Source organism: Salmo salar, chromosome 11, assembly GCF_965601325.2.
Source record: "Salmo salar chromosome 11, fSalSal1, whole genome shotgun sequence".
Classification (NCBI taxonomy): domain Eukaryota; kingdom Metazoa; phylum Chordata; class Actinopteri; order Salmoniformes; family Salmonidae; genus Salmo; species Salmo salar.
Window position 1 is genome coordinate 68,905,513 of NC_138301.1, and position 18,823 is coordinate 68,924,335.

The 18,823-nt window shown below is 37.3% G+C and overlaps 1 protein-coding gene across 3 annotated transcripts in view; it reads left to right on the forward strand.

The window, feature by feature from the left end:
- Positions 1-18,823, forward strand: part of LOC106592362 (uncharacterized) — a 214,218-nt gene that overhangs the window by 29,885 nt on the left and 165,510 nt on the right. For all 3 annotated transcript variants that reach the window (XM_082958041.1, XM_082958040.1, XM_082958039.1), the window contains 2 exons: positions 387-1,937; positions 7,336-7,527. In XM_082958041.1, the coding sequence (XP_082814167.1) occupies positions 429-1,937; positions 7,336-7,527 (1,701 nt within the window). In that variant the 5' untranslated portion in view covers positions 387-428. The remainder of the gene's footprint in view (positions 1-386; positions 1,938-7,335; positions 7,528-18,823) is intronic.

The window sequence follows — 18,823 nt, forward strand, 5'->3', positions numbered from 1 at the left end:
TATTATTGATGATGGGTGATATTATTGATGATGGGTGATATTATTGATGATGGGTGATATTATTGATGATGGGTGATGGGTGACCAGGGGCTGATGGGTGATATTATTGATGATGGGTGACCAGGGGCTGATGGGTGATATTATTGATGATGGGTGATATTATTGATGATGGGTGATATTATTGATGATGGGTGACCAGGGGCTGATAGGTGATATTATTGATGATGGGTGATATTATTGATGATGGGTGACCAGGGGCTGAGAGGTGATATTATTGATGAATTCTCTCCTCACTGACTCTGCTGGTATCTCTGTTCAACATCGTAGATTGTAAAGATGTGTTGACTGCAGTACTAACCTTGTCTCTCTCCCTGTTTGTGTCTCAGGAGGAAGCCAGCAGGCGCCTGGTTAGATGTGAGCCCAGTGCTATGGCCAGACAGGTTGATTCTGGCACTCAGACTGATCCTGTGGTGGTTCTGTCTCTAGCCCAGGCTGCTGTTCTGGGGCTCATCTCTCAGAATGAGGTGTTTGGTGCTACCATCGCTCCTAATGGCTTCTACACAGGAGAACCTAAAGAGTCTCCTGCCCTGCCTGTAGAGGGGGTGGATTACGAATACGCTGATCAGCTGATAGGAGCTAACGGAGATTACCTGGGAGACAACCTGCCTGAAGACGGACACATGCAGCCCAGTTGTAGCCAGAGGAGGTGGCACGGACCACCCCCCGAGGGGAAGATGGTAGGGCCCGAGCGCCATGCTGGAGTGCCTGTGGACGGGTCATCCCAAGTGAAAGGAGAGGGGGTTATCACTGGCCTGACGTCCTGTGTTCACATGCTGAACAACCTGGCTACTACTAGAGGGGGATTGGTCCAGGTTGACCCCGCCTCTCTCCGTGCCGCCGCCCAAAAAGGCTGTGCCGAGTGTGACAGAGACATGTCCAGCCAGCAGGCTAACACACATCCTCACACACACTCCCAGGCCGGCCACAGCCATAAAGGGGAGCCGGGGCATCGAGGCCTGCAGGGGCAGAGGGGACTAGGGCATCATGAGAGAGCAAGGGAGGAGGAGGAGGAGGAGGGAGAGGTAGAGCAGGGAAACAGCCTGATGAAAGGAGGACAGGAGGAGACTATCAGCAGCTACTTCCAGTCCAGCGAGGTGGGGGGGTACGAGGGGGGGGAGGTCTACCATGAGAACAGCCAGGGTATGATGTGGGGCAACCAGCTGGAGCAGGGGGTGGGGGGAAGAGGAGGAGCAGGAAGAGGAGGGACCCATCGTCACCACGGCCGGAGGGTTGACCGTCTAGACATCAACATCCAGATAGATGAGTCGTACTGCGTGGACATGGGGGAGGGGCTGAAGAGATGGAAGTGTCGTATGTGTGAAAAGTCTTACACCTCCAAGTACAACCTGGTAACTCACATCCTGGGTCACCAGGGCATCAAGCCCCACGCCTGCCCCCACTGTGGGAAGCTGTTTAAACAGCCCAGCCACCTGCAGACCCACCTGCTCACCCACCAGGGAACTAGGCCTCATAAATGCACCGTGTGTAAGAAGGGCTTCACCCAGACCTCCCACCTGAAGAGACACATGCTGCAGCACACCGACGTCAAACCTTACAGCTGCCGCTTCTGTCGCCGTGGCTTTGCCTACCCCAGCGAGCTCCGCGCCCACGAGACCAAACACGAGCGCGGGCGCTGCCACGTGTGCTCCCAGTGTGGCATGGAGTTCCCCACCTACGCCCATCTGAAGCGCCACCAGACCAGCCACCAGGGACCGACTAGTTACCAGTGTACAGAGTGCAACAAGTCCTTCACCTACCGCAGCCAGCTGCAGAATCATCTACTGAAACACCAGAGTCCTCGGCCGTACTCCTGTTCCCACTGCGGGCTGGAGTTTGTCCAGCTGCACCACCTCCGCCAGCACGCCGTCACACACAAGGTACCTAACTCTGACCCTTGACCCCTAGCCATAACCCTCCACCAACACGCCCTCACACACAAGGTACCTAACTCTGACCCCTAACCATAACCCTCCACCAACACGCCCTCACACACAAGGTACCTAACTCTGACCCTTGACCCCTAACCATAACCCTCCACCAACACGCCCTCACACACAAGGTACCTAACTCTGACCCCTAACCATAACCCTCCACCAACACGCCCTCACACACAAGGTACCTAACTCTGACCCTTGACCCCTAACCATAACCCTCCACCAACACGCCCTCACACACAAGGTACCTAACTCTGACCCCTAACCATAACCCTCCACCAACACGCCCTCACACACAAGGTACCTAACCCTGACCCTTGACCCCTAACCATAACCCTCCACCAACACGCCCTCACACACAAGCTACCTAACTCTGACCCTTGACCCCTAACCATAACCCTCCACCAACACGCCCTCACACACAAGGTACCTAACTCTGACCCTTGACCCTAACCATAACCCTCCGCCAACACGCCCTCACACACAAGGTACCTAACTCTGACCCCTAACCATAACCCTCCACCAACACGCCCTCACACACAAGGTACCTAACTCTGACCCTTGACCTCTAACCATAACCCTCCACCAACACGCCCTCACACACAAGGTACCTAACTCTGACCCTTAACCATAACCCTCCACCAACACGCCCTCACACACAAGGTACATAACTCTGACCCTTGACCCCTAACCATAACCCTCCACCAACACGCCCTCACACACAAGGTACCTAACTCTGACCCTTGACCCCTAACCTTAACCCTCCGCCAGCACGCCCTCACACACAAGGTACCTAACTCTGACCCCTAACCATAACCCTCCACCAACACGCCCTCACACACAAGGTACCGAACTCTGACCCTTGACCCTTAACCATAACCCTCCACCAACACGCCCTCACACACAAGGTACCTAACTCTGACCCTTGATCCCTAACCATAACCCTCCACCAACACGCCCTCACACACAAGGTACCTAACGCTGACCCTTAACCTGTTAGGGCTAGGGGGCAGTATTGACACGGCTGGATAAAAAACATACCCGATTTAATCTGGTTACCACTCCTACCCAGTAACTAGAATATGCATATACTTATTACATATGGATAGAAAACACCCTAAATTTTCTAAAACTGTTTGAATGGTGTCTGTGAGTATAACAGAACTCAAATGGCAGGTCAAAACCTGAGAGATTCCTTTACAGGAAGTGGCCTGTCTGACCATTTCTTGAACTTCTTTTCCATCTCTATCATTTACTAAGGATCTCTGCTCTAACGTGACACTTCCCACGTCGTCCATAGGCGCTCAGAGCCCGGGAAAAAACAGAATGTCGCCATTCCAGCCCCAGGCTGAAACACATTATCGCCTTTCTCAAGTGGCCGATCAAGGGACACTGGGCTTATGCGCGTGACCCCGACCGCCCCCGCCTTTGGGATTTTTTCCTCTGTTTGCCGAAAGGAGATTCCCTGTCGGAATATTATCGCTTTTCTACGAGAAAAATGTCGTAAAAATTGATTTTAAACAGCGGTTGACATGCTTCGAAGTACGGTAATGGAATATTTAGAATTTTATTGTCACGAATTGCGCCATGCGCGTGACACTTCTTTACTATTTCGGATAGTGTCTGGAACGCACAAACAAAACGCCGCTATTCGGATATAACGATGGATTATTTTGGACCAAACCAACATTTGTTATTGAAGTAGCAGTCCTGGGTGTGCATTCTGACGAAGACAACAAAAGGTAATCAAACTTTTATAATAGTAAATATGATTATGGTGAGTGCTAAACTTGCCGGGTGTCTAAATAGCGAGCTCCGTGATGCCTGGGCTATGTACTTAGAATATTGCAAAATGTGCTTTCACCAAAAAGCTATTTTAAAATCGGACATATCGAGTGCATAGAGGAGGTCTGTATCTATAATTCTTAAAATAATTGTTATGCTTTTTGTGAACGTTTATCGTGAGTAATTTAGTAAAATGTTAGCGAATTCCCCGGAAGTTTGCGGGGGGTATGCTAGTTCTGAACGTCACATGCTAATGTAAAAAGCTGGTTTTTGATATAAATATGAACTTGATTGAACAAAACATGCATGTATTGTATAACATAATGTCCTAGGGTTGTCATCTGATGAAGATCATCAAAGGTGAGTGCTGCATTTAGCTGTCTAATGGGTTTTGGTGACATTATATGCTGGCTTGAAAAATGGGTGTCTGATTATTTCTGGCTTGGTACTCTGCTGACATAATCTAATGTTTTGCTTTTGTTGTAAAGCCTTTTTGAAATCGGACAGTGTGGTTAGATTAACGAGAGTCTTGTCTTTAAATGGCTGTAAAATAGTCATATGTTTGAGAAATTGAAGTAATAGGATTTTTAAGGTTTTGAAAATCGCGCCACAGGCTGGCAGTGGCTGTTAGCGTCCCACCTAGCCCATAGAGGTTAACCATAACCCTCCACCAACACGCCCTCACACACAAGGTACCTAACTCTGACCCCTAACCATAACCCTCCACCAACACGCCCTCACACACAAGGTACCTAACTCTGACCCTTGACCCCTAACCATAACCCTCCACCAACACGCCCTCACACACAAGGTACCTAACTCTGACCCTTGACCCCTAACCATAACCCTCCGCCAGCACGCCCTCACACACAAGGTACCTAACTCTGACCCCTACCCATAACCCTCCACCAACATGCCCTCACACACAAGGTACCTAACTCTGACCCTTGATCCCTAACCATAACCCTCCACCAACACGCCTTCACACACAAGGTACCTAACTCTGACCCTTGACCCCTAACCATAACCCTCTGCCAGCACACCCTCGCACACTACAAGGCCAAGAGGTACTCTACATGGCCAAAAGTATGTGGACACCCTTTCAAATGATTGGAATCAGCTATTTCAGCCACACCAGTTGCTGACAGGTGTATAAAATTGAGCGCACAGCCATGCAATCTCCCATAGACACACATTTTAAATGGAATTTCCTTACTGAAGAGCTCAGTGACTTTCAAAGTTGCACTGTCATAGGATCCCACCTTTCTAACAGTTCATCAAATTTCTGCCCTGCTAGAGCTGCCCCGGTCAACTGTATGTGCTGTTATTGTGAAGTGGGAACGTCTAGGAGCAACAACAGCTCAGCCGCGAAGTGGTAGGGCACACAATCTCACAGAACGGGACCGCCAAGTGCTGAACCGCGTAAAAATGGTCTGTTCTCGGTTGCAATACTTGATACAGAGTTCCAAACTGCCTCTGGAAGCCATGTTGGCACAAGAACTGTTCGTTGGAAGCCTCATGAAATGGGTTTCCATGGCCTAGCAGCCGCACACAAGCCTAAGATCACCATGCGCATTGCCAAGCGTCGGCTGGAGTGGTGTAAAGCTCGCTGACATTGGACTCTGGAGCAGTGGAAACGCGTTCTCTGGCGTGATGAATCACGCTTCACCATCTGTCAGTCTGACGGACAAATCTGGGTTTGTCGGATGCCAGGTAACACTACCTGCCCGAATGCATAGTGTCAACTGTAAAGTTTGGGGGAGGAATAATGGTCTGGGGCTGTTTGTCATGGTCTGGGCTAAGCCCCTTAGTTCCAGTGAAGGGAGATCTTAATGCCACAGCATGCATTCTAGACCATTCTGTGCTTCCAACTTTGCAGCAACAGTTTGGGGGAAGGCCCTTTCCTGTTTCAGCATGACAATGACTCCATGCACAAAGTGAGGTCCATACAGAAATGGTTTGTTGAGATCGGTATGGAAGAACTTGACTGGCCTGCACAGAGCCCTGATCTCAACCCCATCGAACACCTTTGGGATGAATTGGAACGCATACTGTGAGCCAGGTCTAATCGCACAACATTAGTGCCGACCTCACTAATGTTCTTGTGGCTGAATGGAAGCAAGTCCCTGCAGCAATGTTCCAACATCTAGTGGAAAGCCTTCCCAGAAGAGTGGAGGCTGTTATAGCAGCGAAGCAGCAAGTCCATATTAATGCCCATGATTTTGGAATTAGATTTTTGATGACCAGGTGTCCACATACCTTTGGCCATGTAGTGTAGCTAATCCTAACCCCTGACATTTAACCCTATCCCTCCGCCAGCATCCCTCACCCACAATATACCTAACCCCTGACCTTTAACCCTATCCCTCCGCCAGCATCCCTCACCCACAATATACCTAACCCCTCACCTTTAACCCTATCCCTCCGCCAGCATCCCTCACCCACACGGTACTGACCGTCTGAGACCACTGGAACACCAGTGCTCTAACCATAACCCAGAAGGTTTCACAGGCCATGGTAGACTGACTATGCTCTCTGTGGTTCAGTTTAGTTAGTCTATTAAAAGTAGTTCTTTCCAGGAACTGTATATAGCCCTTGGTTCTGATTAGATTAGATAAACAAACCTGAGAGGTGTAGTCAGTCAGTGGTGTTGGTATAGATTAGATAAACAAACCTGAGAGGTGTAGTCAGTCAGTGGTGTTGGTATAGATTAGATGACCTGAGAGGTGTAGTCAGTCAGTGGTGTTGGTATAGATTAGATGACCTGAGAGGTGTAGTCAGTCAGTGGTGTTGTCCCTGCTGATGATGTAGTGGAAGAACGTCTGAGAGCAGACAGACGCGGTGGGTGGAGCCAGACGGCGACGGACTGATGCGGTGGGTGGAGCCAAACGGCGACGGACTGACGTGGTGGGTGGGTGGAGACGGACGGACTGACGCGGTGGGTGGAGACGGACGGACTGACGCGGTGGGTGGAGACGTACTGGATTGACTGCGGGAAAGGGGAAATCTAGTCAGTCCCACAACTGAATGCATTCAACTGAAATGTGTCTTCCACATTTAACCCTCTGAATCAGAGAGGTGCAGGGGGCTGCCTTCATCCACATCCACATCATTGGCGCCCGGGGAGCAGTTGTTGGGGGTAACTGCCTTGCTCAAGGGCAGAATAGCAGACTTTTCAACCTTGCCGACTCGGGGATTTGAACTAGCGACCTTTCGGTTACTGGGCCACAGCTCTTAACCGCTAGGCTACCTGTGTCTGTCTGTCTGAACAAAGAGTACATTATCTTTCATGTATCCCAATCAGACCTGGCTCAGATGCATATGAATCATATCACTACTAGAGCTGTGCTTGATTTAGAATGGAATAATCCCAAACAGGCCAACCAAGTTAAGTGAAGAGCACCACCAAGCCTTTAGAAGTATTTGACCAAGCTAGGTCTGATCCCAATATAGTCATACTTTTCCTTCAGCTTCTTTACAGAATTTTAACTAACTTCATGTTCATTCTGCTGCAATGGTCCTCATCTAACTGTCCTCCTGTGTTCTTATTGGTCAGGGAATGAAGGGTCATAAGTGTGAGGTGTGTTCCCGTGAGTTCACCTTGTCAGCCAACCTGAAGAGACACATGTTGATCCACAACAGCATCAGACCCTTCCAGTGTCACATCTGCTTCAAGAGCTTCATCCAGAAACAGACGCTCAAAACACACATGATCGTCCACCTGCCCGTCAAACCCTTCAAATGCAAGGTGAGTTTATATCCAGGGTTGGAACAAGTTCAGGGAACACAACCGGAAAATAAGAGGGAACCTGGAAGGAAAGTGATTCATACTGTTCCGGAACAGAACTGTTATTTTAAAAGCATGGGAACCGGTTAATAACGTTATTTTATGTTCCAGGCATTTGTTTCTAGTCCCACAACAAAACGCCTATACAAAGCCCTCACGCTGTCACTCAAAAACGTATTCTGTCTGCCTGCCCGCTGAAAATCTTTACCTGTCTGTGTTTAGGCTACCTGCCCCTCCCCCCTCCGAAGCATAGGCTAGCTACTGTACTGAGTACAAGCTTGATTCAGAAGATCGGGAGACAGGTTTTTATTAGCTAGAGAAGAATGGATTCACTTTTTCAGACACTACATTGAGGGAAAAAAGTATTTGATCCCCTGCTGATTTTGAACGTTTGCCCACTGACAAAGAAATGATCAGTCTATAATTTTAATGGTAGGTTTATTTGAACAGTGAGAGACAGAATAACAACAAATAAATCCAGAAAAACGCATGTCAAAAATGTTATAAAATGATTTGCATTGTAATGAGGGAAATAAGTATTTGACCCCTCTGCAAAACATGACTTAGTACTTGGTGGCAAAACCCTTGTTGGCAATCACAGAGGTCAGATGTATGACCTGGTGAGTTTATATATTATATATGACCTGGTGAGTTTATATACACTGCTCAAAAAAATAAAGGGAACACTTAAACAACACAATGTAACTCCAAGTCAATCACACTTCTGTGAAATCAAGGAAGCAACACTGATTGACAATAAATTTCACATGCTGTTGTGCAAATGGAATAGACAACAGGTGGAAATTATAGCCAATTAGCAAGACACCCCCAATAAAGGAGTGGTTCTGCAGGTGGGGACCACAGACCACTTCTCAGTTCCTATGCTTCCTGGCTGATGTTTTGGTCACTTTTGAATGCTGGCGGTGCTTTCACTCTAGTGGTAGCATGAGACGGAGTCTACAACCCACACAAGTGGCTCAGGTAGTGCAGCTCATCCAGGATGGCACATCAATGTGAGCTGTGGCAAGAAGGTTTGCTGTGTCTGTCAGCGTAGTGTCCAGAGCATGGAGGCACTACCAGGAGACAGGCCAGTACATCAGGAGACGTGGAGGAGGCCGTAGGAGGGAAACAACACAGCAGCCTGACTGCTACCTCTGCCTTTGTGCAAGGAGGAGCAGGAGAAGCACTGCCAGAGCCCTGCAAAATGACCTCCAGCAGGCCACAAATGTGCATGTGTCTGCTCAAACGGTCAGAAACAGACTCCTTGAGGGTGGTATGAGGGCCCGACGTACACAGGTGGGGGTTGTGCTTACAGCCCAACACCGTGCAGGACGTTTGGCATTTGCCAGAGAACACCAAGATTGGCAAATTCGCCACTGGCGCCCTGTGCTCTTCACAGATGAAAGCAGGTTCACACTGAGCACGTGACAGAGTCTGGAGACGCTGTGGAGAATGTTCTGCTGCCTGCAACATCCTCCAGCATGACCGGTTTGGCGGTGGGTCAGTCATGGTGTGGGGTGACATTTCTTTGGGGGGGCCGCACAGCCCTCCATGTGCTCGCCAGAGGTAGCCTGACTGCCATTAGGTACCGAGATGAGATCCTCAGACCCCTTGTGAGACCATATGCTTGTGCGGTTGGCCCTGGGTTCTTCCTAATGCAAGACAATGCACAAACGTCATGTGGCTGGAGTGTGTCAGCACAAGAGGAAGGCATTGATGCTATGGACTGGCCCGCCCGTTCCCCAGACCTGAATCCAATTGAGCACATCTGGGACATCATGTCTCGCTCCATCCACCAACGCCACGTTGCACCACAGACTGTCCAGGAGTTGGCGGATGTTTTAGTCCAGGTCTGGGAGGAGATCCCTCAGGAGACCATCCGCCACCTCATCAGGAGCATGCCCAGGCGTTGTAGGGAGGTCATACAGGCACGTGGAGGCCACACACACTACTGAGCCTCATTTTGACTTGTTTTAAGGACATTACATCAAACTTGGATCAGCCTATAGTGTGGTTTTCCACTTTAATTTTGAGTGACTCCAAATCCAGACCTCCATATGGGTTGATAAATTGGATTTCCATTGATTATTTTTGTGTGATTTTGTTGTCAGCACATTCAACTATATAAAGAAAAAAGTATTTAATAAGAATATTTCTTTCATTCAGATCTAGGATGTGTTGTTTAAGTGTTCCCTTTATTTTTTTGAGCAGTATATTATATTATATATGACCTGGTGAGTTTATATATTCACATTATATTATATATGACCTGGTGAGCTTATATATTATATTTTATATGACCTGGTGAGTTTATATATTCACATTATATTATATATGACCTGGTGAGTTTATATATTCACATTATATATGACCTGGTGAGTTTATATATTATATTATATATGACCTGGTGAGTTTATATATTATATATGACCTGGTGAGTTTATATATTCACATTATATTATATATGACCTGGTGAGTTTATATATTATATTATATATGACCTGGTAAGTTTATATATTATATATGACTTGGTGAGTTTATATATTCACATTATATTATATATGACCTGGTGAGATTATATATGACCTGGTGAGTTTATACATTCACATTATATTATATATGACCTGGTGAGTTTATATATTATATATGACCTGGTGAGTTTATATATTCACATTATATTATATATGACCTGGTGAGTTTATATATTCATATTATATATGACCTGGTGAGTTTATATATTATATATGACCTGGTGAGTTTATATATTATATATGACCTGGTGAGTTTATATATTATATTATATATGACCTGGTGAGTTTATATATTCACATTATATTATATATGACCTGGTGAGTTTATATATATTATATATGACCTGGTGAGTTTATATAATATATATGACCTGGTGAGTTTATATATTCACATTATATTATATATGACCTGGTGAGCTTATATATTATATATGACCTGGTGAGTTTATATATTCACATTATATTATATATGACCTGGTAAGTTTATATATTCACATTATATTATATATGACCTGGTGAGTTTATATATTATATATTACCTGGTGAGTTTATATATTATATATGACCTGGTGAGTTTATATATTCACATTATATTATATATGACCTGGTGAGTTTATATATTCACATGATATTGTATATGACCTGGTGAGTTTATATATTCACATTATATTATATATGACCTGGTGAGTTTATATATTATATTATATATGACCTGGTGAGTTTATATATTATATTATATTATATATGACCTGGTGAGTTTATATATTCACATTATATTATATATGACCTGGTGAGTTTATATATTCACATGATATTGTATATGACCTGGTGAGTTTATATATTCACATGATATTGTATATGACCTGGTGAGTTTATATATTCACATTATATTATATATGACCTGGTGAGTTTATATATTATATTATATATGACCTGGTGAGTTTATATATATTATATATGACCTGGTGAGTTTATATATTATATATGACCTGGTGAGTTTATATATTATATATGACCTGGTGAGTTTATATATTCACATTATATTATATATGACCTGGTGAGTTTATATATTTATATTATATATGACCTGGTGAGTTTATATATTCACATTATATTATATATGACCTGGTGTGTTTATATATTCATATTATATATGACCTGGTGAGTTTATATATTCACATGATATATGACCTGGTAAGTTTATATATTCACATTATATTATATATGACCTGGTGAGTTTATATATTATATATTACCTGGTGAGTTTATATATTATATATGACCTGGTGAGTTTATATATTCACATTATATTATATATGACCTGGTGAGTTTATATATTCACATGATATATGACCTGGTAAGTTTATATATTCACATTATATTATATATGACCTGGTGAGTTTATATATTATATATTACCTGGTGAGTTTATATATTATATATGACCTGGTGAGTTTATATATTCACATGATATTGTATATGACCTGGTGAGTTTATATATTCACATGATATTGTATATGACCTGGTGAGTTTATATATTCACATTATATTATATATGACCTGGTGAGTTTATATATTATATTATATATGACCTGGTGAGTTTATATATATTATATATGACCTGGTGAGTTTATATATTATATATGACCTGGTGAGTTTATATATTATATATGACCTGGTGAGTTTATATATTCACATTATATTATATATGACCTGGTGAGTTTATATATTTATATTATATATGACCTGGTGAGTTTATATATTCACATTATATTATATATGACCTGGTGTGTTTATATATTCATATTATATATGACCTGGTGAGTTTATATATTCACATGATATATGACCTGGTGAGTTTATATATTATATATTACCTGGTGAGTTTATATATTATATATGACCTGGTGAGTTTATATATTCACATTATATTATATATGACCTGGTGAGTTTATATATTCATATTATATATGACCTGGTGAGTTTATATATTCATAGTATATATGACCTGGTGAGTTTATATATTATATATGACCTGGTGAGTTTATATATTCACATTATATTATATATGACCTGGTGAGTTCATATATTATATTATATATGACCTGGTGAGTTTATATATTATATTATATATGACCTGGTGAGTTTATACATATTATATATGACCTGGTGAGTTTATATATTCACATTATATTATATATGACCTGGTGAGTTTATATATTCACATTATATTATATATGACCTGGTGAGTTTATATATTATATTATATATGACCTGGTGAGTTTATATATTCACATTATATTATATATGACCTGGTGAGTTTATATATTCACATTATATTATATATGACCTGGTGAGTTTATATATTCATATTATATATGACCTGGTGAGTTTATATATTCATATGATATATGACCTGGTGAGTTTATATATTATATATGACCTGGTGAGTTTATATATTATATATTACCTGGTGAGTTTATATATTATATATGACCTGGTGAGTTTATATATTCATATTATATTATATATGACCTGGTGAGTTTATATATTATATATGACCTGGTGAGTTTATATATTCACATTATATTTTATATGACCTGGTGAGCTTATATGTTATGTTATATTATATTATATATGACCTGGTGAGTTTATATATTATATATGACTTGGTGAGTTTATATATTCATATTATATTATATATGACCTGGTGAGTTTATATATGACCTGGTGAGTTTATATATTCACATTATATTTTATATGACCTGGTGAGCTTATATATTATATATGACCTGGTGAGTTTATATATTATATATGACCTGGTGAGTTTATATATTCATATTATATTATATATGACCTGGTGAGTTTATATATTATATATGACCTGGTGAGTTTATATATTATATATGACCTGGTGAGTTTATATATTCACATTATATTATATATGACCTGGTGAGTTTATATATTATATATGACCTGGTGAGTTTATATATTCACATTATATTATATATGACCTGGTGAGTTTATATATTCACATGATATTGTATATGACCTGGTGAGTTTATATATTCACTTTATATTATATATGACCTGGTGAGTTTATATATTATATTATATATGACCTGGTGAGTTTATATATATTATATATGACCTGGTGAGTTTATATATTATATATGACCTGGTGAGTTTATATATTCACATTATATTATATATGACCTGGTGAGTTTATATATTCATATTATATATGACCTGGTGAGTTTATATATTATATATGACCTGGTGAGTTTATATATTATATATGACCTGGTGAGTTTATATATTCACATTATATTATATATGACCTGGTGAGTTTATATATTCATATTATATATGACCTGGTGAGTTTATATATTATATATGACCTGGTGAGTTTATATATTCATATTATATATTACCTGGTGAGTTTATATATTATATATGACCTGGTGAGTTTATATATTCACATTATATTATATATGACCTGGTGAGTTTATATATTCACATGATATTGTACATGACCTGGTGAGTTTATATGTTCACATTATATTATATATGACCTGGTGAGTTTATATATTATATTATATATGACCTGGTTAGTTTATATATTCATATTATATTATATATGACCTGGTGAGTTTATATATTATATATGACCTGGTGAGTTTATATATTCACATTATATTTTATATGACCTGGTGAGCTTATATGTTATATTATATTATATATGACCTGGTGAGTTTATATATTATATATGACCTGGTGAGTTTATATATTCACATTATATTTTATATGACCTGGTGAGCTTATATATTATATATGACCTGGTGAGTTTATATATTATATATGACCTGGTGAGTTTATATATTCACATTATATTATATATGACCTGGTGAGTTTATATATTATATATGACCTGGTGAGTTTATATATTCACATTATATTATATATGACCTGGTGAGTTTATATATTCATATTATATTATATATGACCTGGTGAGTTTATATATTATATATGACCTGGTGAGTTTATATATTCACATTATATTATATATGACCTGGTGAGTTTATATATTCACATTATATTATATATGACCTGGTGAGTTTATATATTCACATGATATTGTATATGACCTGGTGTGTTTATATATTCACTTTATATTATATATAACCTGGTGAGTTTATATATTATATTATATATGACCTGGTGAGTTTATATATATTATATATGACCTGGTGAGTTTATATATTATATATGACCTGGTGAGTTTATATATTCACATTATATTATATATGACCTGGTGAGTTTATATATTCACATTATATTATATATGACCTGGTGAGTTTATATATTCATATTATATATGACCTGGTGAGTTTATATATTATATATGACCTGGTGAGTTTATATATTCATATTATATATGACCTGGTGAGTTTATATATTATATATGACCTGGTGAGTTTATATATTCACATTATATTATATATGACCTGGTGAGTTTATATATTCACATGATATTGTACATGACCTGGTGAGTTTATATGTTCACATTATATTATATATGACCTGGTGAGTTTATATATATTATATGACCGGTGGGACCTGGTGAGTTTATATATTATATATGACCTGGTGAGTTTATATATTATATATGACCTGGTGAGTTTATATATTATATATGACCTGGTGAGTTTATATATTCACATGATATTGTATATGACCTGGTGAGTTTATATATTCACATTATATTATATATGACCTGGTGAGTTTATATATTCATATTATATATGACCTGGTGAGTTTATATATTATATATGACCTGGTGAGTTTTTATATTCACATTATATTGTATATGACCTTGTGAGTTTATATATTCACTTTATATTATATATGACATGGTGAGCTTATATATTATATTATATATGACCTGGTGAGTTTATATATTTATATTATATATGACCTGGTGAGTTTATATATTCACATGATATTGTATATGACCTGGTGAGCTTATATGTTCACATTATATTATATATGACCTGGTGAGTTTATATATTATATATGACCTGGTGAGTTTATATATTCACATTATATTATATATGACCTGGTGAGTTTATATATTCACATTATATTATATATGACCTGGTGAGTTTATATATTATATATGACCAGGTGAGTTTATATATTCACATTATATATGACCTGGTGAGTTTATATATATTATATATGACCTGGTGAGTTTATATATTATATATGACCTGGTGAGTTTATATATTCACATTATATTTTATATGACCTGGTGAGCTTATATATTATATTATATATGACCTGGTGAGTTTATATATTCACATTATATTATATATGACCTGGTGAGTTTATATATTATATATGACCAGGTGAGTTTATATATTCACATTATATTATATATGACCTGGTGAGTTTATATATATTATATATGACCTGGTGAGTTTATATATTATATATGACCTGGTGAGTTTATATATTCACATTATATTTTATATGACCTGGTGAGCTTATATATTATATTATATATGACCTGGTGAGTTTATATATTCACATTATATTATATATGACCTGGTGAGTTTATATATTATATATGACCTGGTGAGTTTATATATTCACATTATATTATATATGACCTGGTGAGTTTTTATATTCACATTATATTGTATATGACCTGGTGAGTTTATATATGACCTGGTGAGTTTATATATTCACTTTATATTATATATGACCTGGTGAGCTTATATATTATATTATATATGACCTGGTGAGTTTTTATATTCACATTATATTATATATGACCTGGTGAGTTTATATATTCACATTATATTATATATGACCTGGTGAGTTTTTATATTCACATTATATTGTATATGACCTGGTGAGTTTATATATTATATATGACCTGGTGAGTTTATATATTCACTTTATATTATATATGACCTGGTGAGCTTATATATTATATTATATATGACCTGGTGAGTTTTTATATTCACATTATATTATATATGACCTGGTGAGTTTATATATTCACATGATATTATATATGACCTGGTGAGTTTATATATTATATATGACCTGGTGAGTTTATATATTCACATTATATTATATATGACCTGGTGAGTTTATATATTATATTATATATGACCTGGTGAGTTTATATATTCACATTATATTATATATGACCTGGTGAGTTTATATATTATATTATATATGACCTGGTGAGTTTATATATTCACATGATATTCTATATGACCTGGTGAGTTTATATATTCACATTATATTATATATGACCTGGTGAGTTTATATATTCACATTATATTATATATGACCTGGTGAGTTTATATATTCATATTATATATGACCTGGTGAGTTTATATATTATATATGACCTGGTGAGTTTATATATTCATATTATATATTACCTGGTGAGTTTATATATTATATATGACCTGGTGAGTTTATATATTCACATTATATTATATATGACCTGGTGAGTTTATATATTCACATGATATTGTACATGACCTGGTGAGTTTATATGTTCACATTATATTATATATGACCTGGTGAGTTTATATATTATATTATATATGACCTGGTTAGTTTATATATTCATATTATATTATATATGACCTGGTGAGTTTATATATTATATATGACCTGGTGAGTTTATATATTCACATTATATTTTATATGACCTGGTGAGCTTATATGTTATATTATATTATATATGACCTGGTGAGTTTATATATTATATATGACCTGGTGAGTTTATATATTCACATTATATTTTATATGACCTGGTGAGCTTATATATTATATATGACCTGGTGAGTTTATATATTATATATGACCTGGTGAGTTTATATATTCACATTATATTATATATGACCTGGTGAGTTTATATATTATATATGACCTGGTGAGTTTATATATTCACATTATATTATATATGACCTGGTGAGTTTATATATTCATATTATATTATATATGACCTGGTGAGTTTATATATTATATATGACCTGGTGAGTTTATATATTCACATTATATTATATATGACCTGGTGAGTTTATATATTCACATTATATTATATATGACCTGGTGAGTTTATATATTCACATGATATTGTATATGACCTGGTGTGTTTATATATTCACTTTATATTATATATAACCTGGTGAGTTTATATATTATATTATATATGACCTGGTGAGTTTATATATATTATATATGACCTGGTGAGTTTATATATTATATATGACCTGGTGAGTTTATATATTCACATTATATTATATATGACCTGGTGAGTTTATATATTCATATTATATATGACCTGATGAGTTTATATATTATATATGACCTGGTGAGTTTATATATTCATATTATATATGACCTGGTGAGTTTATATATTATATATGACCTGGTGAGTTTATATATTCACATTATATTATATATGACCTGGTGAGTTTATATATTCACATGATATTGTACATGACCTGGTGAGTTTATATGTTCACATTATATTATATATGACCTGGTGAGTTTATATATTATATTATATATGACCTGGTGAGTTTATATATATTATATATGACCTGGTGAGTTTATATATTATATATGACCTGGTGAGTTTATATATTATATATGACCTGGTGAGTTTATATATTATATATGACCTGGTGAGTTTATATATTCACATGATATTGTATATGACCTGGTGAGTTTATATATTCACATTATATTATATATGACCTGGTGAGTTTATATATTCATATTATATATGACCTGGTGAGTTTATATATTATATATGACCTGGTGAGTTTTTATATTCACATTATATTGTATATGACCTTGTGAGTTTATATATTCACTTTATATTATATATGACATGGTGAGCTTATATATTATATTATATATGACCTGGTGAGTTTATATATTTATATTATATATGACCTGGTGAGTTTATATATTCACATGATATTGTATATGACCTGGTGAGCTTATATGTTCACATTATATTATATATGACCTGGTGAGTTTATATATTATATATGACCTGGTGAGTTTATATATTCACATTATATTATATATGACCTGGTGAGTTTATATATTCACATTATATTATATATGACCTGGTGAGTTTATATATTATATATGACCAGGTGAGTTTATATATTCACATTATATATGACCTGGTGAGTTTATATATATTATATATGACCTGGTGAGTTTATATATTATATATGACCTGGTGAGTTTATATATTCACATTATATTTTATATGACCTGGTGAGCTTATATATTATATTATATATGACCTGGTGAGTTTATATATTCACATTATATTATATATGACCTGGTGAGTTTATATATTATATATGACCAGGTGAGTTTATATATTCACATTATATTATATATGACCTGGTGAGTTTATATATATTATATATGACCTGGTGAGTTTATATATTATATATGACCTGGTGAGTTTATATATTCACATTATATTTTATATGACCTGGTGAGCTTATATATTATATTATATATGACCTGGTGAGTTTATATATTCACATTATATTATATATGACCTGGTGAGTTTATATATTATATATGACCTGGTGAGTTTATATATTCACATTATATTATATATGACCTGGTGAGTTTTTATATTCACATTATATTGTATA